General features: G+C 47.0%; 1 protein-coding gene across 1 annotated transcript in view; it reads left to right on the plus strand.

The window, feature by feature from the left end:
* LOC139583244 (junctophilin-1-like) overlaps nt 1-22,821 on the plus strand; it is a 102,339-nt gene that overhangs the window by 14,513 nt on the left and 65,005 nt on the right. Inside the window, exon 3 of the mRNA XM_071414097.1 lies at nt 4,209-4,977. Coding sequence (XP_071270198.1) covers nt 4,209-4,977 — 769 coding nt within the window. The remainder of the gene's footprint in view (nt 1-4,208; nt 4,978-22,821) is intronic.

Consider the following 22,821-nt stretch of genomic DNA (forward strand, 5'->3'; position numbering starts at 1 on the left):
TACTGCCGTACCACTGAAGATGAGCTGAAATACTGCCATACCACTGAAGATGAGCTGAAATACTGCCATACCACTGAAGATGAGCTGAAATACTGCCATACCACTGAAGATGAGGTGAAATACTGCCGTACCACTGAAGATGAGGTGAAATACTGCCATACCACTGAAGATGAGCTGAAATACTGCCGTACCACTGAAGACGTACTGAAATACTGCCGTACCACTGAAGATGAGGTGAAATACTGCCGTACCACTGAAGACGTACTGAAATACTGCCGTACCACTGAAGACGTACTGAAATACTGCCGTACCACTGAAGATGAGGTGAAATACTGCCATACCACTGAAGACGTACTGAAATACTGCCGTACCACTGAAGACGTACTGAAATACTGCCGTACCACTGAAGATGAGGTGAAATACTGCCATACCACTGAAGACGTACTGAAATACTGCCATACCACTGAAGACGTACTGAAATACTGCCGTACCACTGAAGATGAGGTGAAATACTGCCATACCACTGAAGACGTACTGAAATACTGCCATACCACTGAAGATCCTTATTTGGCACCAAATCGACGTTCTCGTTAGCGCTAGCAGCACTCTGTGAAGCCCTTTCTTTCCTCACAGGCATCTAACTACGCACTCTATACAGGGATGCTTGTGATTGGCCAGCATGTGCATGCCATGCAGAGTGAGAGAGCCCGCTTGTGGATTGGTCAGCCTCCTCTGTGCATGTAGAATGAATGAACAGAGTCTAGCGCGTCTCATTGGAGGAGGTGCCTTAGTCTAGTTTCTGTTGTGTTTAACGGTGTGTCAAAGACAGGAGAAAATGGCAGGGTCTTGTGTTATATATATTGCTCGTCAATATCGCAATTTCGTTCTGAATTCGATTCATTGTGCAGCTCTAGTATGTATGTAGGGTGAGGGTTGATGTGAGGGTGAGGGTTGATGTGAGGGTGAGGGTTGATGTGAGGGTGAGGGTTGATGTGAGGGTTGCTGTGAGGGTCAGGGTTGGTGTGAGGGTCAGGGTTGGTGTGAGGGAGAGGGTTGGAGTGAGGGAGAGGGTTGGAGTGAGGGTTGATGTGAGGGTGAGGGTTGATGTGAGGGTTGCTGTGAGGGTCAGGGTTGGTGTGAGGGTGAGGGTGAGGGTTGGTGTGAGGGTGAGGGTTGGTGTGAGGGTTGGTGTGAGGGTTGATGTGAGGGTGAGGGTTGGTGTGAGGTTGAGGGTTGATGTGAGGGTCAGGGTTGGTGTGAGGGTGAGGGTTGGTGTGAGGGTTGGTGTGAGGGCTAGGGTTGGAGTGAGGGAGAGGGTTGGAGTGAGGGTGAGGGTTGGTGTGAGGGTTGCTGTGAGGGCAAGGGTTGGAGTGAGGGTGAGGGTTGGTGTGAGGGCGAGTATTGGTGTGAGGATTAGGGTGAGGGTTAACATTTAGTTAAGGCTGGGGATAGGGTCAATCAATGGCACTTCCCAAAACCATTGTTACCTCTCATAGTAAAGTCAGACTGTAACTTCTCATAGTAAAGTCACACTGTAACCTCATAGTAAAGTCGCACTGTAACTTCTCATAGTAAAGTCACGCTGTAACCTCTCAAAGTAAAGTCAGACTGTAATCTCATAGTAAAGTCACACTGTAACCTCTAATAGGAAATTCACACTGTAACCTCTCAAAGTAAAGTCACACTGTAACCTCTCAGAGTAAAGTCACACTGTAACCTATCATAGTAAAGTCACACTGTAACTTCTCATAGTAAAGTCACACTGTAACCTCATAGTAAAGTCACACTGTAACCTCATAGTAAAGTCACACTAACCTCGCATAGTAAAGTCACACTGTAACCTCTCAGAGTAAAGTCATACTGTAACCTCTCATAGTAAAGTCACACTGTAACCTCTCAGAGTAAAGTCACACTGTAACCTCTCAGAGTAAAGTCACACTGTAACCTCTCAGAGTAAAGTCACACTGTAACCTCTCAGAGTAAAGTCACACTGTAACCTCTCATAGTAAAGTCACACTGTAACCTCTCATAGTAAAGTCACACTGTAACCTCTCATAGTAAAGTCACACTGTAACCTCAGAGTAAAGTCACACTGTAACTTCATAGTAAAGTCACACTGTAACCTCATAGTAAAGTCACACTAACCTCGCATAGTAAAGTCACACTGTAACCTCTCAGAGTAAAGTCATACTGTAACCTCTCATAGTAAAGTCACACTGTAACCTCTCAGAGTAAAGTCACACTGTAACCTCTCAGAGTAAAGTCACACTGTAACCTCTCAGAGTAAAGTCACACTGTAACCTCTCAGAGTAAAGTCACACTGTAACCTCTCATAGTAAAGTCACACTGTAACCTCTCATAGTAAAGTCACACTGTAACCTCTCATAGTAAAGTCACACTGTAACCTCCCATGGTAAAGTCACACTGTAACCTCCCATAGTAAAGTCACACTGTAACCTCTCATAGTAAAGGCAAACTGTAACCTCTCAGAGTAAAGTCACACTGTAACCTCTCACAGGGCGCGCTCAATGTTTCACCCGACCTTAAAGTCCAGACTTATTGATCTACGGTTGTCATTGTAAATAATAATGTCTTCTTAACTGACTTGCCTAGTTAAATAAAGGTTCAATATAATTGTTTTTTAAATGACTGTGATCTAAAGACTCTCAAACCATGAGAAACAAGATTCTCTGGTCTGAATGCCAAGCTTCACGTCTGGAAGAAACCTGGCACCATTTCTACGGTGAAGCATGGTGGTAGCAGCATCATGCTGTGGGGATGTTTTTCAGCGGCAGGGACTGGGAGACTAGTCAGGATCGAGGCAAAGATGAACGGAGAGAGATCCTTTATGAAAACCTGCTCCAGAGTGCTCAGGACCTCAGACTGGGGCGAGGGTTCACCTTCCAATGGGACAACAACCCTAAGCACACAGCCAAGACAATGCAGGAGTGGCTTCGGAACAAGTCTCTGAATGTCCTTGAGTGGCCCAGCCAGAGTCCGGACATGAACCTGATCGAACATCTCTGGAGAGACCTGAAAATATAGAGACTTTGAGAGAGCGAGTCAACATCCAACATGACAGAGCTTGAGAGGATCTGCAGAGAATAATGTGAGAAACTCCCCAAATACAGGTGTGCCAAGCTTGTAGTGTCATACCCCAGAAGACTCAAGGCTGTAATCGCTGCCAAAGGTGCTTCAAGAAAGTACTGAGTAAAGTGTCTGAATACTTATGTAAATGTGATATTTAAGTTTTTCTTTGTAATAAATTTGCAAAAATTTATAAAACCTGTTTTTGCTTTGTCATTATGGGGTATTGTGTGTATATTGATGAGGAAAAAATACAATTTAATCAATTTTAGAATAAGGCTGTAACGTAACAAAATGTGGAAAAAGTCAAGGGGTCTGAATACTTTCCGAAGGCACTCTATCTGGAGATAACAATTATTCAGACAGAACAATGGCAATCTACACGGACTGTACAAAACATTAAGAACACCTTCCTAATATTGAGTTGGACCCCCTCCCCCTTTTGCCCTCAGAACAGCCTCAATTCGTCGGGGGCATAGACTCCACAAGGTGTTGAAAGCATTCTACAGGGATGCTGGCCCATGTTGACTCAAATGCTTTTCCACAGTTGTGTCAAGTTGGCTGGATGTCCTTTGGGTGGTGGACATCATCTTGAAAAAAACTCTGAATGGCACACATACACAATCCATGTCTCGATTGCCCCCCCCCCAACCTGTCTCCTCCCTTTCATCTGAACTGATTTGAAGTGGATTTAACAAGTGACGTCAATGTAACCTTAATGTTTTGTGCACTCAGTGTATATCTGAAGTACTACCAGGTGGGTATCCTTCCCATTTAATCAATGTCCATAGTAAAGTCCATAGTAAAGTCCTGTAAATACACTATGTATACACTACTATCCACCACTATGTATACACTACTATCCACCACTATGTATACACTACTATCCACCACTATGTATACACTACTATCCACCACTATGTATACACTACTATCCACCACTATGTATACACTACTATCCACTATCCACGCTTGATATTGTTGTAGGGGATTAGTATCTTAGTTGAGACCGGTGGGTCAAATTCTTTCCGTGGCTTTTAATTCTTACTTTTAAAATCAATCAACCAGCCAACCGATCGATCTATTCACCCCCGATCTGTGGTGTCCTGTCTCTCCTCCAGGTACATATCAGGGCCAGTGGATGGGCGGGATGCGGCATGGATATGGCGTGCGCCAGAGTGTTCCGTACGGCATGGCCACTGTAATCCAGTCCCCGCTACGTACCTCCTTGTCATCCCTGCGCTCCGAGCAGAGTAACGGCGCCGTGCTCCAGGATCTCTCGGGTGACACGCCCACCGGCGGCCGCGGCGGGTTCGTCCTCAACTTCCACCCGGACAGCGAAGTGGTCACCGGGAAGAAGAAGGGTCTGTTCCGCCACGGGTCGCTGTTTGGGAGCCTCCGTCGGCTACACAAGTCCGAATCAAAGTCGTCCATCTCCAGCAAGAAGAGTTCGGCACGCAGCGACGCCGCTGGGAGCCGCATCAGCTCCTCCGACGCGGACGCCAACTCCACCATCTCCCTGGGCGACGGAGAGCTGCCGGAAGAGGACCTGCTATTGGAGGATCACGTGGACGCCACCACCACCGAGACATACACGGGGGAGTGGAAGAACGACAAGCGCAACGGGTTCGGCGTCAGCGAACGTTCCACCGGGATGAAGTACGAGGGGGAGTGGCTGAACAACAAGCGCCACGGTTACGGCTGCACCACCTTCCCCGAGGGGAACAAGGAAGAAGGGAAGTACAAGAATAATGTGCTGGTGCGTGGAATAAGGAAGCAGTTGATCCCGCTAAAGAACCCCAAAACCAAAGAGAAGGTGGACCGGGCCGTGGAGGGGGCACGGAGGGCAGGGGCCATCTCCAGGACGAAGGTGGAAATAGCAGCTTCAAGGTAGGTCCCTGGGGATGTGGGGCGTGTGTGTGTGAATGTGTGTGTGTGTGTGTGTGTGAGAGAGAGAGAAAGACAGAATGAGTGTTCCACCTGTAAATACACTATGCAGCATTCAGCTATGCAAGATCAAAGGCCTTGCTACATTACCATTCTGCCTGGTATGACTGGTATAACTACAGTTGGGATCGAATGCCTTCCTACATTACCATTCTGCCTGGTATGACTGGTATAACTACAGTTGGGATCAAAGGCCTTCCTACATTACCATTCTGCCTGGTATGACTGGTATAACTACAGTTGGGATTGAAGGCCTTCCTACATTACCATTCTGCCTGGTATGACTGGTATAACTACAGTTGGGATTGAAGGCCTTCCTACATTACCATTCTGCCTGGTATGACTGGTATAACTACAGTTGGGATCAAAGGCCTTCCTACATTACCATTCTGCCTGGTATGACTGGTATAACTACAGTTGGGATCGAAGGCCTTCCTACATTACCATTCTGCCTGGTATAACTGTCATGTAAATATCCTGGCAGTTTGTTTAAGGAAGGACCCTGTACTGATATGGAAGAGGTTGTGTAAATATCCTGTGTAAATATCCTGGCGTGGCTCACATTAGGTACAGCTCCTAGCGATGATGATAACATCTGTATGTATGGCTGCTAGGCCTTCGTCCGTACTGTCTTATTGAATTACTAGCTGTTATGGATCCTGAAGTCATGTGTTTGAGACATGAGATGTATTTAACCAAAACATGCTCTTCCCCTTCACTGAACCCATAACACATTTCTTCAAGTGACTTGTCTTTATAGCCAGGAGTTTTTCCTGCCTGACATCACCAGAAACAACTATGGGCCCGAGACTATGGTTTTTCCTGTTCTGCTTATAAGCATGTTGTAAATAGCTTTGTGATGTCATTCAGTGTTATAACCAGCCTTTATAACACTGTGGCTAGTTAGTGGTTATATAAACGTCATTATTTAGTAGCTAGCTGACAGAGGGTTATAACCAGCCTTTATAACACTGTGGCTAGTTAGTGGTTATGTAAACGTCATTATTTAGTAGCTAGCTGACAGAGGGTTATAACCAGCCTTTATAACACTGTGGCTAGTTAGTGGTTATGTAAACGTCATTATTTAGTAGCTAGCTGACAGAGGGTTATAACCAGCCTTTATAAACACTGTGGCTAGTTAGTGGTTATGTAAACGTCATTATTTAGTAGCTAGCTGACAGAGGGTTATAACTAGCCTTTATAACACTGTGGCTAGTTAGTGGTTATGTAAAACGTCATTATTTAGTAGCTAGCTGACAGAGGGTTATAACCAGCCTTTATAACACTGTGGCTAGTTAGTGGTTATGTAAACGTCATTATTTAGTAGATAGCTGACAGAGGGTTATAACCAGCCTTTATAACACTGTGGCTAGTTAGTGGTTATGTAAACGTCATTATTTAGTAGCTAGCTGACAGAGGGTTATAACCAGCCTTTATAAACACTGTGGCTAGTTAGTGGTTATGTAAACGTCATTATTTAGTAGCTAGCTGACAGAGGGTTATAACTAGCCTTTATAACACTGTGGCTAGTTAGTGGTTATGTAAAACGTCATTATTTAGTAGATAGCTGACAGAGGGTTATAACCAGCCTTTATAACACTGTGGCTAGTTAGTGGTTATGTAAACGTCATTATTTAGTAGATAGCTGACAGAGGGTTATAACCAGCCTTTATAACACTGTGGCTAGTTAGTGGTTATGTAAACGTCATTATTTAGTAGATAGCTGACAGAGGGTTATAACCAGCCTTTATAACACTGTGGCTAGTTAGTGGTTATGTACACGTCATTATTTAGTAGTGTCGTGTCTTTGCTATCGTTAAATTGAAGACTTATAGTTTTTATAATAGATTCCTGTAATTAGGGATTACGCGATCACTTGAGTAATAACGTAATTAATTAACTATGAATTCGAGGGCACCAGGGAAAGTTATTAGATTACAATAATTTCCCAATATAACCTTTCAGATATTTTCATATCTGATCAATGGTCTTCTAATTAATGATTTATTTACTCTACCTTACGTCAGTCTCATTCCAAACGTCGTAAATCGTTAATTATCTGCACGAACCCAGTCTTCACTATGAGTCATCCATACATCAATTGTCTTAAATCATTTATTTATTACTAACTAATTAATTCACAGAAATGCATAAACAAACAAACAAACTTAAAATAGTTACATGAAATGATAGGAGAAAATATGCCCTAGTGGGCTGAACCGGCATGGCGGCTGTTAGACAAAGGGAAAATTGGCGTTCGACCAAGAATTCACTACAGAGTCCATAATTATAACAATTGACATGCTAATCCTTACACATGAACGCTCACTCATTCGGGAACAATTGCAATCAATATATATATAGTTACGCTCAGTGTGTTGTCTTGATCGTTGGAGAGAAGTTAGTTTCTGTTGGAGTGAAGTTAGTTTCTGTTGGAGTGAAGTTAGTTTCTGTTGGAGTGAAGTTAGTTTCTGTTGGAGTGAAGTTAGTTTCTGTTGGAGTGAAGTTAGTTTCTGTTGGAGTGAAGTTAGTTTCTGTTGGAGTGAAGTTAGTTTCTGTTGGAGTGAAGTTAGTTTCTGTTGGAGATTCGTCGGTCTCTGTCTTGGCTATTGTGGATTGTTCAGAGGGACATTCGTGATAGAATGGATGTTTCGGCGGTTGTCTTTCTTCGCGTTCAATGATACCGAATTCCTAGCTGCAGACTAGTAGTCAATATCAAAGCTTGTTATTATTGGTATAAGAGTTTTAACCACGTGGTATAGAAAGTAATTCTACTCAACCTTCGTTCTCCTCCTTGGTGGATAAACATGGTCTAAAATTGTAATTTCTTAAAGTTGGCTTTTATTCAGATAGCAGAGAGGGGTGGTCCCATGGTCTCTGACCCAACTGGCTCAGGGGCGGTCCTTGGATTTAGTTCAAATACAACAGGGAGTTGTATTTTCCTTCATTAAACAGTTCAAAATCATATTACACAATTATACAAACAGTATCATACTCACTCATTCATTTTATACAACAAACAGGTGTAAACCTCATATCTGAGGTTATTATATAAACAGCGGTATGGTAATGTGGTCAACCCGTCTCTCCTGAGTTTCCCACATGGGGACAAATGGACATGTTAATAGTTGGGATCTTCACCGATCTTTCCTACTTGTGCAGGAATATGAAATATGTTCGTACCTCAAGTTCTGTGAGGGGGAAGAGAATTCCTTTGTCCTGAAAGTTTACCCTCTCTCTTAATACTGTTTGTGGTGGGGAGATTCTCAGGAATTGACGACATCTCTCTGTGATCACCGCATGGGTTGTGGTGGAAAGGGAGAGGCAGGGAGAGGGGGATGGGGTTTGCAGTACCCAAGCAGGCAACATCATGACAGTAGCTAGCTGACAGAGGGTTATAACCAGCCTTTATAACACTGTGGCTAGTTAGTGGTTATGTAAACGTCATTATTTAGTAGCTAGCTGACAGAGGGTTATAACCAGCCTTTATAACACTGTGGCTAGTTAGTGGTTATGTAAACGTCATTATTTAGTAGCTAGCTGACAGGGGGTTATAACCAGCCTTTATAACACTGTGGCTAGTTAGTGGTTATGTAAACGTCATTATTTAGTAGCTAGCTGACAGACATGCTGTGGTATTGATCAGTAGAGGTGATCTGATTTCATTGTCCTGGAATAGCCTGAGTGGATCCAGAGAGAGGAAGAGAGGAGAGGGAACCAACTGATGGAGGAGAGGGAGAGGAAGAGGAGAGGAAAGCAACTGACGGGTGAGAGGGAGAGGAAGAGGAGAGGAAAGCAACTGACGGGGGAGAGGGAGAGAAAGAGGAGAGAAAACCAACTGACGGAGGAGAGGGAGAGGAAGAGGAGAGGAAACCAACTGATGGGGGAGAGGGAGAGGAAGAGGAGAGGAAAGCAACTGACGGGGGAGAGGGAGAGGAAGAGGAGAGGAAACCAACTGACGGGGGAGAGGAAGAGGAGAGGAAACCAACTGACGGAGGAGAGGGAGAGGAAGAGGAGAGGAAGAGGAGAGGAAAGCAACTGACGGAGGAGAGGAAGAGGAGAGGAAAGGGGGATGAGAATGGATTCAGTCAAATGGAGAGAGGAGTTAATTTGCTGAGCAGGGGAAGGAGGTCAAGGGAGTCTGGATGGACAGAAGTAATGAGTTAACAGAAAGGAGAGGACACACACACCCAACACACATCCAACACAAACACACACATCCAACACAAACACACACATCCAACACAAACACACACATCCAACACAAACACACACACCCAACACACATCCAACACAAACACACACATCCAACACAAACACACACACCCAACACACACCCACACAAACACACACACCCAACACACACCCAACACACACCCAACACACACCCAACACAAACACACACCCAACACACACAAACACAAACACAAACACCCAACACACACCAACACCCCCCTCTATGAGAAAGCCTCTACGAGCTGTCCTATCATCCCCTGGGGCAGGGCTGATGACCTCACGGTCTTGACTAGCCAATCGATAGCCTAGCGTGATGTAGAGGCCTCTGTGGTGCCAGCTTCCACGACCAGCTTGTGTGTGTGTATGTGTGTGTGTGTGTGTGTGTGTGTGTGTGTGTGTGTGTGTGTGTGTGTGTGTGTGTGTGTGTGTGTGTGTGTGTGTGTGTGTGTGTGTGTGTGTGTGTGTGTGTGTGTGTGTGTGTGTGTGTGTGTGTGTGTGTGTGTGTGTGTGTGTGTGTGTGTGTGTGTGTGTGTGTGTGTGTGTGTCTCCCAGGTTAATTTGTCGGTGAGTTTCCTCATTCACAGACCCTTACTAAGCCTTCAGCCTCCACAGAATTAACCTCTCTTGGAAAGGTCAGTATGAATGGGGGGTGTGTGTGGTCGTGGCGTGGCGTGGTGTGTACCAGATGTCTCTCATTCAAGAGGAACAGAGAGATTCCCAGAGAGAGTAGCAGAGAGAGGAGGGGAGAGAATAGTGGAGAGAGAAGGGCAGAGAGAGGAGCAGAGAGAAGTACAAAGAGAGGAGCACAGAGAGATTCCCAGAGAGAGGGGGGGAGAGAGAATAGCGGAGAGAGAAGGGCAGAGAGAGAGAGGAGCAGAGAGAGGAGCAGAGAGAGGTACATAGAGAGAGGGGGGGAGAGAGAATAGCGGAGAGAGAAGGGCAGAGAGAGGAGGGGAGAGAGAATAGCAGAGAGAGGCGCAGAGAGAGGAGCAGAGAGAGAGGAGCAGAGAGAGAGGAGCAGAGAGAGAGAGAGCAGAGAGAGAGGAGCAGAGAGAGGAGCAGAGAGAGGAGCAGAGAGAGAGGAGCAGAGAGAGAGGAGCAGAGAGAGGAGCAGAGAGAGGAGCAGAGAGAGGAGCAGAGAGAGAGGAGCAGAGAGAGGAGCAGAGAGAGGAGCAGAGAGAGAGGGGCAGAGAGAGAGGAGCAGAGAGAGAGGAGCAGAGAGAGAGGAGCAGAGAGAGGAGCAGAGAGAGGCGCAGAGAGAGAGGAGCAGAGAGAGGAGCAGAGAGAGAGGAGCAGAGAGAGAGGAGCAGAGAGAGAGGAGCAGAGAGAGGAGCAGAGAGAGTAGCAGGGAGAGAGAATAGCAGAGAGAGGCGCAGAGAGAGAGGAGCAGAGAGAGGAGCAGAGAGAGAGGAGCAGAGAGAGGAGCAGAGAGAGGAGCAGAGAGAGAGGGGCAGAGAGAGAGGAGCAGAGAGAGAGGAGCAGAGAGAGAGGAGCAGAGAGAGAGGGGCAGAGAGAGGAGCAGAGAGAGGCGCAGAGAGAGAGGAGCAGAGAGAGGAGCAGAGAGAGAGGAGCAGAGAGAGAGGAGCAGAGAGAGAGGAGCAGAGAGAGAGGAGCAGAGAGAGGAGCAGAGAGAGAGAAGCAGAGAGAGCAATTTACAACACATTATGCATATAATTCCAGTCCTGCATCTTCCTCACAGCCTTTTATTTTCTTCATGACTCTTCCTCAGTCACCAAAAATCTCTGTGGTGACACCACCCTAGTGACCAGGACTATGTGTTGTTGTAGTGACACCTCCCTAGTGACCAGGACTATGTGTTGTTGTGGTTACACCTCCTTAGTGACCAGGACTATGTTTTGTTGTAGTGACACCTCCCTAGTGACCAGGACTATGTGTTGTTGTGGTTACACCTCCTTAGTGACCAGGACTATGTGTTGTAGTGACACCTCCCTAGCGACCAGGACTATGTGTTGTAGTGGTGACACCTCCCTAGTGACCAGGACTATGTGTTGTAGTGACACCTCCCTAGTGACCAGGACTATGTGTTGTAGTGACACCTCCCTAGTGACCAGGACTATGTGTTGTTGTGGTGACACCTCCCTAGTGACCATGACTATGTGTTGTGGTGACACCTCCCTAGTTACCAGGACTATGTGTTGTTGTGACACCTCCCTAGTGACCAGGACTATGTGTTGTTGTGGTGACAGCTCCCTAGTGACCAGGACTATGTGTTGTGGTGACACCTCCCTAGTGACCAGGACTATGTGTTGTTGTGGTGACACCTCCCTAGTGACAAGGACTATGTGTTGTAGTGACACCTCCCTAGTTACCAGGACTATGTGTTGTTGTGACACCTCCCTAGTGACCAGGACTATGTGTTGTGGTGACACCTCCCTAGTGACCAGGACTATGTGTTGTTGTAGTGACACCTCCCTAGTGACCAGGACTATGTGTTGTGGTGACACCTCCCTAGTGACCAGGACTATGTGTTGTTGTAGTGACACCTCCCTAGTGACCAGGACTATGTGTTGTTGTAGTGACACCTCCCTAGTGACCAGTACTATGTGTTGTTGTGGTGACACCTCCCTAGTGACCAGGATTATGTGTTGTGGTGACACCTCCCTAGTGACCAGGAATATGTGTTGTTGTGGTGACACCTCCCTAGTGACCAGGACTATGTGTTGTTGGTGTGACACCTCCCTAGTGACCAGGATTATGTGTTGTTGGTGTGACACCTCCCTAGTGACCAGGACTATGTGTTGTTGTAGTGACACCTCCCTAGTGACCAGGACTATGTGTTGTTGTGGTGACACCCCCCTAGTGACCAGGATTATGTGTTGTGGTGACACCTCTCTAGTGACCAGGACTATGTGTTGTTGTTGTGACACCTCCCTAGTGACCAGGACTATGTTTTGTTGTAGTGACACCTCCCTACTGACCAGGACTATCTGTTGTAGTGACACCTCCCTATTGACCAGGATTATGTGTTGTGGTGACACCTCCCTAGTGACCAGGACTATGTGTTGTAGTGACACATCCCTAGTGACCAGGACTATGTGTTGTTGTGGTGACACCTCCCTAGTGACCAGGACTGTGTGTTGTAGTTATGACACCTCCCTAGTGACCAGGACTATGTGTTGTAGTTATGACACCTCCCTAGTAACCAGGACTATGTGTTGTAGTGACACCTCCCTAGTGACCAGGACTATGTGTTGTTGTGGTGACACCTCCCTAGTGACCATGACTATGTGTTGTTGTGACACCTCCCTAGTTACCAGGACTATGTGTTGTTGTGACACCTCCCTAGTGACCAGGACTATGTGTTGTTGTGGTGACACCTCCCTAGTGACCAGGACTATGTGTTGTGGTGACACCTCCCTAGTGACCAGGACTATGTGTTGTTGTGGTGACACCTCCCTAGTGACAAGGACTATGTGTTGTAGTGACACCTCCCTAGTTACCAGGACTATGTGTTGTTGTGACACCTCCCTAGTGACCAGGACTATGTGTTGTGGTGACACCTCCCTAGTGACCAGGACTATGTGTTGTTGTAGTGACACCTCCCTAGTGACCAGGACTATGTGTTGTGGTGACACCTCCCTAGTGACCAGGACTATGTGTTGTTGTAGTGACACCTCCCTAGTGACCAGGACTATGTGTTGTTGTAGTGACACCTCCCTAGTGACCAGGACTATGTGTTGTTGTGGTGACACCTCCCTAGTGACCAGGATTATGTGTTGTGGTGACACCTCCCTAGTGACCAGGAATATGTGTTGTTGTGGTGACACCTCCCTAGTGACCAGGACTATGTGTTGTTGGTGTGACACCTCCCTAGTGACCAGGATTATGTGTTGTTGGTGTGACACCTCCCTAGTGACCAGGACTATGTGTTGTTGTAGTGACACCTCCCTAGTGACCAGGACTATGTGTTGTTGTGGTGACACCCCCCTAGTGACCAGGATTATGTGTTGTGGTGACACCTCCCTAGTGACCAGGACTATGTGTTGTTGTTGTGACACCTCCCTAGTGACCAGGACTATGTTTTGTTGTAGTGACACCTCCCTACTGACCAGGACTATCTGTTGTAGTGACACCTCCCTATTGACCAGGATTATGTGTTGTGGTGACACCTCCCTAGTGACCAGGACTATGTGTTGTAGTGACACATCCCTAGTGACCAGGACTATGTGTTGTTGTGGTGACACCTCCCTAGTGACCAGGACTGTGTGTTGTAGTTATGACACCTCCCTAGTGACCAGGACTATGTGTTGTAGTTATGACACCTCCCTAGTAACCAGGACTATGTGTTGTTGTGGTGACACCTCCCTAGTGACCAGGACTATGTGTTGTTGTGGTGACACCTCCCTAGTGACCAGGACTATGTGTTGTAGTGGTGACACCTCCCTAGTGACCAGGACTATGTGTTGTTGTGGTGACACCTCCCTAGTGACCAGGATTATGTGTTGTGGTGACACCTCCCTAGTGACCAGGAATATGTGTTGTTGTGGTGACACCTCCCTAGTGACCAGGACTATGTGTTGTTGTGGTGACACCTCCCTAGTGACCAGGACTATGTGTTGTTGTAGTGACACCTCCCTAGTGACCAGGACTATGTGTTGTTGTGGTGACACCTCCCTAGTGACCAGGACTATGTGTTGTTGTGGTGACACCTCCCTAGTGACCAGGACTATGTGTTGTTGTGACACCTCCCTAGTGACCAGGACTATGTGTTGTAGTGGTGACAACTCCCTAGTGACCAGGATTATGTGTTGTTGGTGTGACACCTCCCTAGTGACCAGGACTATGTGTTGTTGTGGTGACACCTCCCTAGTGACCAGGACTATGTGTTGTTGTGGTGACACCTCCCTAGTGACCAGGACTATGTGTTGTTGTGGTGACACCTTCCTAGTGACCAGGACTATGTGTTTTAGTGACACCTCCCTAGTGACCAGGACTATGTGTTGTAGTGACACCTCCCTAGTGACCAGGACTATGTGTTGTTGTGGTGACACCTCCCTAGTGACCAGGACTATGTGTTGTTGTGACACCTCCCTAGTGACCAGGACTATGTGTTGTTGTGGTGACACCTCCCTAGTGACCAGGACTATGTGTTTTAGTGACACCTCCCTAGTGACCAGGACTATGTGTTGTTGTGACACCTCCCTAGTGACCAGGACTATGTGTTGTAGTGGTGACAACTCCCTAGTGACCAGGATTATGTGTTGTTGGTGTGACACCTCCCTAGTGACCAGGACTATGTGTTGTTGTGGTGACACCTCCCTAGTGACCAGGACTATGTGTTGTTGTGGTGACACCTCCCTAGTGACCAGGACTATGTGTTGTTGTGGTGACACCTTCCTAGTGACCAGGACTATGTGTTTTAGTGACACCTCCCTAGTGACCAGGACTATGTGTTGTAGTGACACCTCCCTAGTGACCAGGACTATGTGTTGTTGTGGTGACACCTCCCTAGTGACCAGGACTATGTGTTGTGGTGACACCTCCCTAGTGACCAGGAAAGGACAAATATGAATTCAGTGCTGATCTGATTTTGTCTCCAGGTCATGTCAGGACAGGGAGGCAGTTGAAGGTTGACCCAGTGAAATGACATTGTCACAAGCAGCATCGCAGATATTGAGATGAGTGACATGCAACACTTCACTCTCACTCTGTCACACACAGTATCTGCGCTTGTTCATCATGCTGTTACAGTAAATCTGAAGGTAAAAGAAACGCACACCTGTTTAGAAGAGGTGCTGGCTAGCAGAGTAGAACACCTGTTTAGGAGAGGTGCTGGCTAGCAGAGTAGAACACCTGTTTAGGAGAGGTGCTGGCTAGCAGAGTAGAACACCTGTTTAGGAGAGGTGCTGGCTAGCGGAGTAGAACACCTGTTTAGTAGAGGTGCTGGCTAACAGAGTAGAACACCTGTTTAGGAGAGGTGCTGGCTAACAGAGTAGAATACCTGGTTAGGAGAGGTGCTGGCTAGCAGAGTAGAACACCTGTTTTGAGAGAAGCTGACTAGCAGAGTAGAACACCTGTTTAGGAGAGGTGCTGGCTAGCAGAGTAGAACACCTGTTTAGGAGAGGTGCTGGCTAGCAGAGTAGAACACCTGTTTAGGAGAGGTGCTGGCTAGCAGAGTAGAACACCTGTTTAGGAGAGGTGCTGGCTAGCAGAGTAGAACACCTGTTTATGAGAGGTGCTGGCTAACAGAGTAGAACACCTGTTTAGGAGAGGTGTTGGCTAGCAGAGTAGAACACCTGTTTAGGAGAGGTGCTGGCTAGCAGAGTAGAACACCTGTTTTTGAGAGGTGCTGGCTAGCAGAGTAGAACACCTGTTTAGGAGAGGTGCTGGCTAACAGAGTAGAATACCTGGTTAGGAGAGGTGCTGGATAGCAGAGTAGAACACCTGTTTAGGAGAGGTGCTGGCTAACAGAGTAGAACACCTGTTTAGGAGAGGTGTTGGCTAGCAGAGTAGAACACCTGTTTAGGAGAGGTGTTGGCTAGCAGAGTAGAACACCTGTTTAGGAGAGGTGCTGGCTAGCAGAGTAGAACACCTGTTTAGGAGAGGTGCTGGCTAGCAGAGTAGAACACCTGTTTAGGAGAGGTGCTGGCTAGCAGAGTAGAACACCTGTTTAGGAGAGGTGCTGGCTAGTAGAGTAGAACACCTGTTTAGGAGAGGTGCTGGCTAGCAGAGTAGAACACCTGTTTAGGAGAGGTGCTGGCTAGCAGAGTAGAACACCTGTTTAGGAGAGGTGCTGGCTAGCGGAGTAGAACACCTGTTTAGGAGAGGTGCTGGCTAGTGGAGTAGAACACCTGTTTAGGAGAGGTGCTGGCTAGCAGAGTAGAACACCTGTTTAGGAGAGGTGCTGGCTAACAGAGTAGAACACCTGTTTAGGAGAGGTGCTGGCTAACAGAGTAGAACACCTGTTTAGGAGAGGTGCTGGCTAACAGAGTAGAACACCTGTTTAGGAGAGGTGCTGGCTAGCGGAGTAGAACACCTGTTTAGGAGAGGTGCTGACTAGCGGAGTAGAACACCTGTTTAGGAGAGATGCTGGCTAGCGGAGTAGAACACCTGTTTAGGAGAGGTGCTGGCTAGCGGAGTAGAACACCTGTTTAGGAGAGGTGCTGGCTAGCAGAGTAGAACACCTGTTTAGGAGAGGTGCTGGCTAGCAGAGTAGAACACCTGTTTAGGAGAGGTGCTGGCTAGCAGAGTAGAACACCTGTTTAGGAGAGGTGCTGGCTAGCAGAGTAGAACACCTGTTTAGGAGAGGTGCTGGCTAGCAGAGTGGAACACCTGTTTAGGAGAGGTGCTGGCTAGCAGACTAGAACACCTGTTTAGGAGAGGTGCTGTTTAACAGAGTAGAACACCTGTTTAGGAGAGGTGCTGGCTAGCAGAGTAGAACACCTGGTTAGGAGAGGTGCTGGCTAACAGAGTAGAACACCTGTTTAGGAGAGGAGCTGGCTATTAGAGTAGAACACCTGTTTAGGAGAGGTGCTGGCTAACAGAGTAGAACACCTGTTTAGGAGAGGAGCTGGCTAGCAGAGTAGAACACCTGTTTATGAGAGGTGCTGGCTAACAGAGTAGAACACCTGTTTAGGAGAGGTGCTGGCTAGCAGAGTAGAACACCTGTTTAGGAGAGGTGCTGGCTAGCAGAGTAGAACACCTGTTTAGGAGAGGTGCTGGCTAACAGAGTAGAACACCTGTTTAGGAGAGGTGCTGGCTAGCAGAGTAGAACACCTGTTTAGGAGAGGTGCTGGCTAGCGGAGTAGAACACCTGTTTAGGAGAGGTGTTGGCTAGCAGAGTAGAACACCTGTTTAGGAGAGGTGCTGGCTAGCAGAGTAGAACACCTGTTTAGGAGAGGTGCTGGCTAGCAGAGTAGAACACCTGTTTAGGAGAGGTGATTGATTTACAGATAGAAATAGATCATATAATTAACATAAATGGATAGCATATGGTCACATCAAATGTATTTGTATAGCCCCTTTTACATCAGCGGATATCTCAAAGTGCTGAACAGAAACCCAGCCTAAAACCCCAAACAGCAAGCAATGCAGGTGTAGAAGCAAGGTCATAGATACATATGATCACAGATACAATTTGGCTACTTAGGCCTACAACAGTTAGTGTGGAAGCCACAGCACCGGAACAGCGTAGAAGTTGAGCCTCACGCATCAAGGCTCTTAGTTGTTGTGGAAATTGATATGCTATGCTGTTTAATTTGTGCGTCTACCACACATCACTGTCTACCTATAAAGATAATTCTCCTCTTGATTAAAACGGAACAAAGCTGTTCTTAGTCACTTCTGAACTGGAATCATTATCCGTCAGGGCAGTAAGACGTTCTCTCTCTCTCTCTCTCTCTCTCTCTCTCTCTCTCTCTCTCTCTCTCTCTCTCTCGCTCTCGCTCTCCTCACCTCTCCCTTTACCTCGCTCTCTCTCTCTCTCTCTCTCTCTCCTCACCTCTCCCTTAACCTCGCTCTCTCTCTCTCCTCACCTCTCCCTTAACCTCGCTCTCTCTCTCTCTCTCTCCCTTAACCTCTCTCTCTCCCTTAACCCCTCTCTCTCTCTCTCTCTCTCTCTCTCTCTCTCTCTCTCTCTCTCTCTCTCTCTCTCTCTCTCTCTCTCTCTCTCTCTCTCTCTCTCTCTCTCTCTCTCTCCCTTAACCTCTCTCTCTCCTCACCTCTCTCTCTCCTCACCTCTCCCTTAACCTCTCTCTCTTTCTCTCTCTCTCCTCACCTCTCCCTTAACATATCTCTCTCTCCCTTAACCTCTCTCAATTCAATTCAATTCAAGGGGCTTTATTGGCATGGGAAACATGTGTTAACATTGCCAAAGCAAGTGAGGTAGATAATATACAAAAGTGAAATAAACAATACAAATTAACAGTAAACATTACACATACAGAAGTTTCAAAACAATAAAGACATCACAAATGTCATATTATATATATATAGTGTTGTAACAATGTACAAATGGTTAAAGCACACAAGGGAAAATAAATAAGCATAAATATGGGTTGTATTTACAATGGTGTTTGTTCTTCACTGGTTGCCCTTTTCTTGTGGCAACAGGTCACAAATCTTGCTGCTGTGATGGCACACTGTGGTATTTCACCCAGTAGATATGGGAGTTTATCAAAATTGGATTTGTTTTCGAATTCTTTGAGGATCTGTGTGATCTGAGGGAAATATGTCTCTCTAATATGGTCATACATTGGGCAGGAGGTTAGGAAGTGCAGCTCAGTTTCCACCTCATTTTGTGGGCAGTGTGCACATAGCCTGTCTTCTCTTGAGAGCCAGGTCTGCCTACGGCGGCCTTTCTCAATAGCAAGGCTATGCTCACTGAGTCTGTACATAGTCAAAGCTTTCCTTAAGTTTGGGTCAGTCACAGTGGTCAGGTATTCTGCCACTGTGTACTCTCTGTTTAGGGCCAAATAGCATTCTAGTTTGCTCAGTTTTTTTGTTAATTCTTTCCAATGTGTCAAGTAATTATCTTTTTGTTTTCTCATGATTTGGTTGGGTCTAGTTGTGTTGCTGTCCTGGAGCTCTGTGGGGTGTGTTTGTGTTTGTGAACAGAGCCCCAGGACCAGCTTGCTTAGGGGACTCTTCTCCAGGTTCACTGTAGGTGATGGCTTTGTTATGGAAGGTTTGGGAATCGTTTCCTTTTAGGTGGTTGTAGAATTTAACGGTTCTTTTCCGGATTTTGATAATTACCGGGTATCGGCCTAATTCTGCTCTGCATGCATTATTTGGTGTTCTACGTTGTACACAGAGGATATTTTTGCAGAATTCTGCATGCAGAGTCTCAATTTGGTGTTTGTCCCATTTTGTGAAGTCTTGGTTGGTGAGCGGACCCCAGACCTCACAACCATAAAGGGCAATGGGCTCTATGACTGATTCAAGTATTTTTCAATTTGAAAAGCAGATCTCTCTCTCTCTCCTCACCTCTCCCTTAACCTCTTTCTCTCTCCCTCTCTCTCTCGCTCTCTCCCTTAACCTCTCTCTCCCTCTCTCTCTCCCTTAACCTCTCTCTCTCTCTCCTCACCTCTCCTTTAACCTCTCTCTCTCTTTATCTCTCTCTCCTCACCTCTCCCTTAACCTCTCTCTCTCTCTCTCTTTCTCCACCTCTGTCTTTTTCTACTGCCCTTTCTCTTCTCTCCATCCCTCTGTCCTCTCAGCTCAATGGAGACAGGTTGGATTATGTGATGCACACACACCCTCTGTACACCCCCCCCCCCTCGACTCACACACACCCTCTGTACACCCCCCCTCGACTCACACACACCCTCTGTACACCCCCCCCCCTCGACTCACACACACCCTCTGTACACCCCCCCCCCGACTCACACACACCCTCTGTACACCCCCCCCCTCGACTCACACACACCCTCTGTACACCCCCCCTCGACTCACACACACCCTCTGTACACCCCCCCCCCCCCCCCCCCGACTCACACACCCCCTCTGTACACCCCCCCCTCGACTCACACACACCCTCTGTACACCCCCCCCCCCTCGACTCACACACACGCTCTGTACACCCCCCCTCGACTCACACACACCCTCTGTACACCCCCCCCTCGACTCACACACACACACGCTCTGTACACCCCCCCCCCCCCCCCTCGACTCACACACACCCTCTGTACACCCCCCCCCTCGACTCACACACACCCCCTGTACACCCCCCCCCCCCTCGACTCACACACACACACCCCCTGTACACCCCCCCCCCCCCCCCTCGACTCACACACACCCTCTGTACACCCCCCCCCTCGACTCACACACACCCTCTGTACACCCCCCCCCTCGACTCACACACACCCTCTGTACACCCCCCCCTCGACTCACACACACCCTCTGTACACCCCCCCCTCGACTCACACACACCCTCTGTACACCCCCCCCCCTCGACTCACACACACCCTCTGTACACCCCCCCCCCCCTCGACTCACACACACCCTCTGTACACCCCCCCCCCCCCCCCCTCGACTCACACACAGTGAGGTGTGTGTGTAGTGTCAGCAGTGTGGTCTGACTAAACTAAATAAGGCCAGGCAGGAGTCAGCTTATCAGCACCAGCCAGGAATACATACCCTCCTGCCATCGCTATCATCTCTCTCTCTCCTGGGTGTGTGTGTGTGTGTGTGTGTGTGTGTGTGTGTGTGTGTGTGTGTGTGTGTGTGTGTGTGTGTGTGTGTGTGTGTGTGTGTGTGTGTGTGTGTGTGTGTGTGTGTGTGTGTGTGTGTGTGTGTGTGTGTGTGTGTGTGTTACAGTGGACTTGTAGCCGTTACAGTTGTGCTATCATCTGGCTAGGTTACGGACAAGGTACTGAGTCACACACATGTAATGTTCCATCACGGTTTATGGTTATGTCATACTTATCAACCTTACTGTGTTCATACTTCAGCTGGTGTTTTTCAAACATGGTCCTGAATCCACCTGGTCCAGATCTTTAGTATGCCAGAGTACTGTGATTTGATATTGTCTGTCTGTCTGTCTGTCTGTCTGTCTGTCTGTCTGTCTGTCTGTCTCTCTCTCTCTCTGTCTCTCTCTGTCTCTCTGTCTGTCTGTCTGTCTGTCTGTCTGTCTGTCTCTCTGTCTGTCTCTCTGTCTGTCTCTCTCTCTCTCTCTGTCTCTCTGTCTCTCTCTGTCTGTCTCTGTCTGTCTCTGTCTGTCTCTGTCTGTCTCTGTCTGTCTCTGTCTCTCTGTCTCTCTGTCTCTCTGTCTCTCTGTCTCTCTCTCTCTCTCTCTCTGTCTCTCTCTGTCTCTTTCTATTCAATTTAAGGACTTTATTGGCATGGGAAACCTGTTAACATTGCCAAAGCAAGTGAAGTAGATAATAAACAAAAGTGAAATAAACAGTAAAAATGAACAGTAAACATTACACTCAGAGAAGTTCCAAAATAATAAAGACATTTCAAATGTGTACTCTCTGTTTAGGGCCAAATAGCATTCTAGTTCGCTCAGTTTCTTTGTTAATTCTTTCCAATGTATCAAGTAATTATCTTTTTATTTTCTCATGATTTGGTTGGGTCAAATTGTGTTGCTGTCCTGGGGCTCTGTGGGGTGTGTTTGTGTTTGTGAACAGAGCCCCAGGACCGGCTTGCTTAGGGGACTCTTCTCCAGGTTAATCTCTCTGTAGGTGGTGGCTTTGTTATGGAAGGTTTGGGAATCGCTTCCTTTTAGGTGGTTGTAGAATTTAACGGCTCTTTTCTGGATTTTGATAATTAGCGGTTATCGGCCTAAATCTGCTCTGCATGCATTATTTTTGTTTTTTACGTTGTACACAGAGGATATTTCTCAATTTGGTGTTTGTCCCATTATGTGAATTCTTGGTTGGTGGGCGGACCCCAGACCTCACAACCATAAAGGGCAATAAGTTCTATAACTGATTCAAGTATTTTTAGCCAGATCCTAATTGGTATGTCAAATGTTATGTTCCTTTTGATGGCATAGAAGGCCCTTCTTGCTTTGTCTCTCAGATCGTTCACAGCTTTGTGGAAGTTACCTGTGGCACTGATGTTTAGGCCGAGGTTTATATCATTGTTTGTGTGCTCTAGGGCAACCGTGTCTCGATGGAATTTGTATTCGTGGTCCTGGCAACTGCACCATTATTTTAGTCTTAATGAGATTTACTGTCAGGACCCAGGTCTGGCAGAATCTGTCTCTCTCACACTCCCCCCCTCCTCTCCCTCCTTCACTCTGCAGTAGAGTTATGTACATGACCAGCAGACAATGAAATAACCCTTCTGACACAAACCAGCGCTAACACACAATCTCTGACCAGACACATTTCTACTTGGGCCCCTCTGAATGTCTGGTAGTCTTTCTCTGTCTTAGTTGGTCATTCAGAGTATCTCTCTCGCTCTCTCACTCTCTCTCTCTACAAGGTACACTAGAAAGTCTCTGATATTGCATCAGCAGAATTACTAATATCTCTTTAGCCTCTGTTAGGGGTATGACTGGTCCAGCAAATATGTTGTGTTTGTGTAAGTTGGAATTGATTAGAGAAAGAGAGAGAGAGGGAGAGAGGGAGAGAGGGAGAGAGGAGATAGAGGGGGAGAGTGATTAATGTCCCAGTCACATTAACCATAAACACTCCGTTACTTTGCGCTGAATGTCATTCATTTGACTAGGGACCATCCATAACGGAGTGGAATACCAACGCCCCCTCGTGGTTCAAGGCTCTGTTGCAAGACAGACGCCACATACTTCACATTTAACTGGCCAGAGTCCATCGAAGAACAGGAAGTTACTAAACCACAGAACAAGATACAAATATGGGTTCATGGGATAGCTAGCAACTTGTAAACAATTCCCCATTACTATAAATGAATGTGTAAAATAGTATAGCCTAGAGGCTAGCTAGCTAGCTGTCTGCCCTGTAAAATAGTATAGCCTAGAGTTTAGCTAGCTAGCTGTCTGCTCTGTAAAATAGTATAGCCTAGAGTTTAGCTAGCTATCTGGCTGCTCTATAAAATAGTATAGCCTAGAGTTTAGCTAGCTAGCTGGCTGCTCTGTAAAATAGTATAGCCTAGAGTTTAGCT

Source organism: Salvelinus alpinus, chromosome 8, assembly GCF_045679555.1.
Source record: "Salvelinus alpinus chromosome 8, SLU_Salpinus.1, whole genome shotgun sequence".
In the NCBI taxonomy this organism is placed as follows: Eukaryota; Metazoa; Chordata; class Actinopteri; order Salmoniformes; family Salmonidae; genus Salvelinus; species Salvelinus alpinus.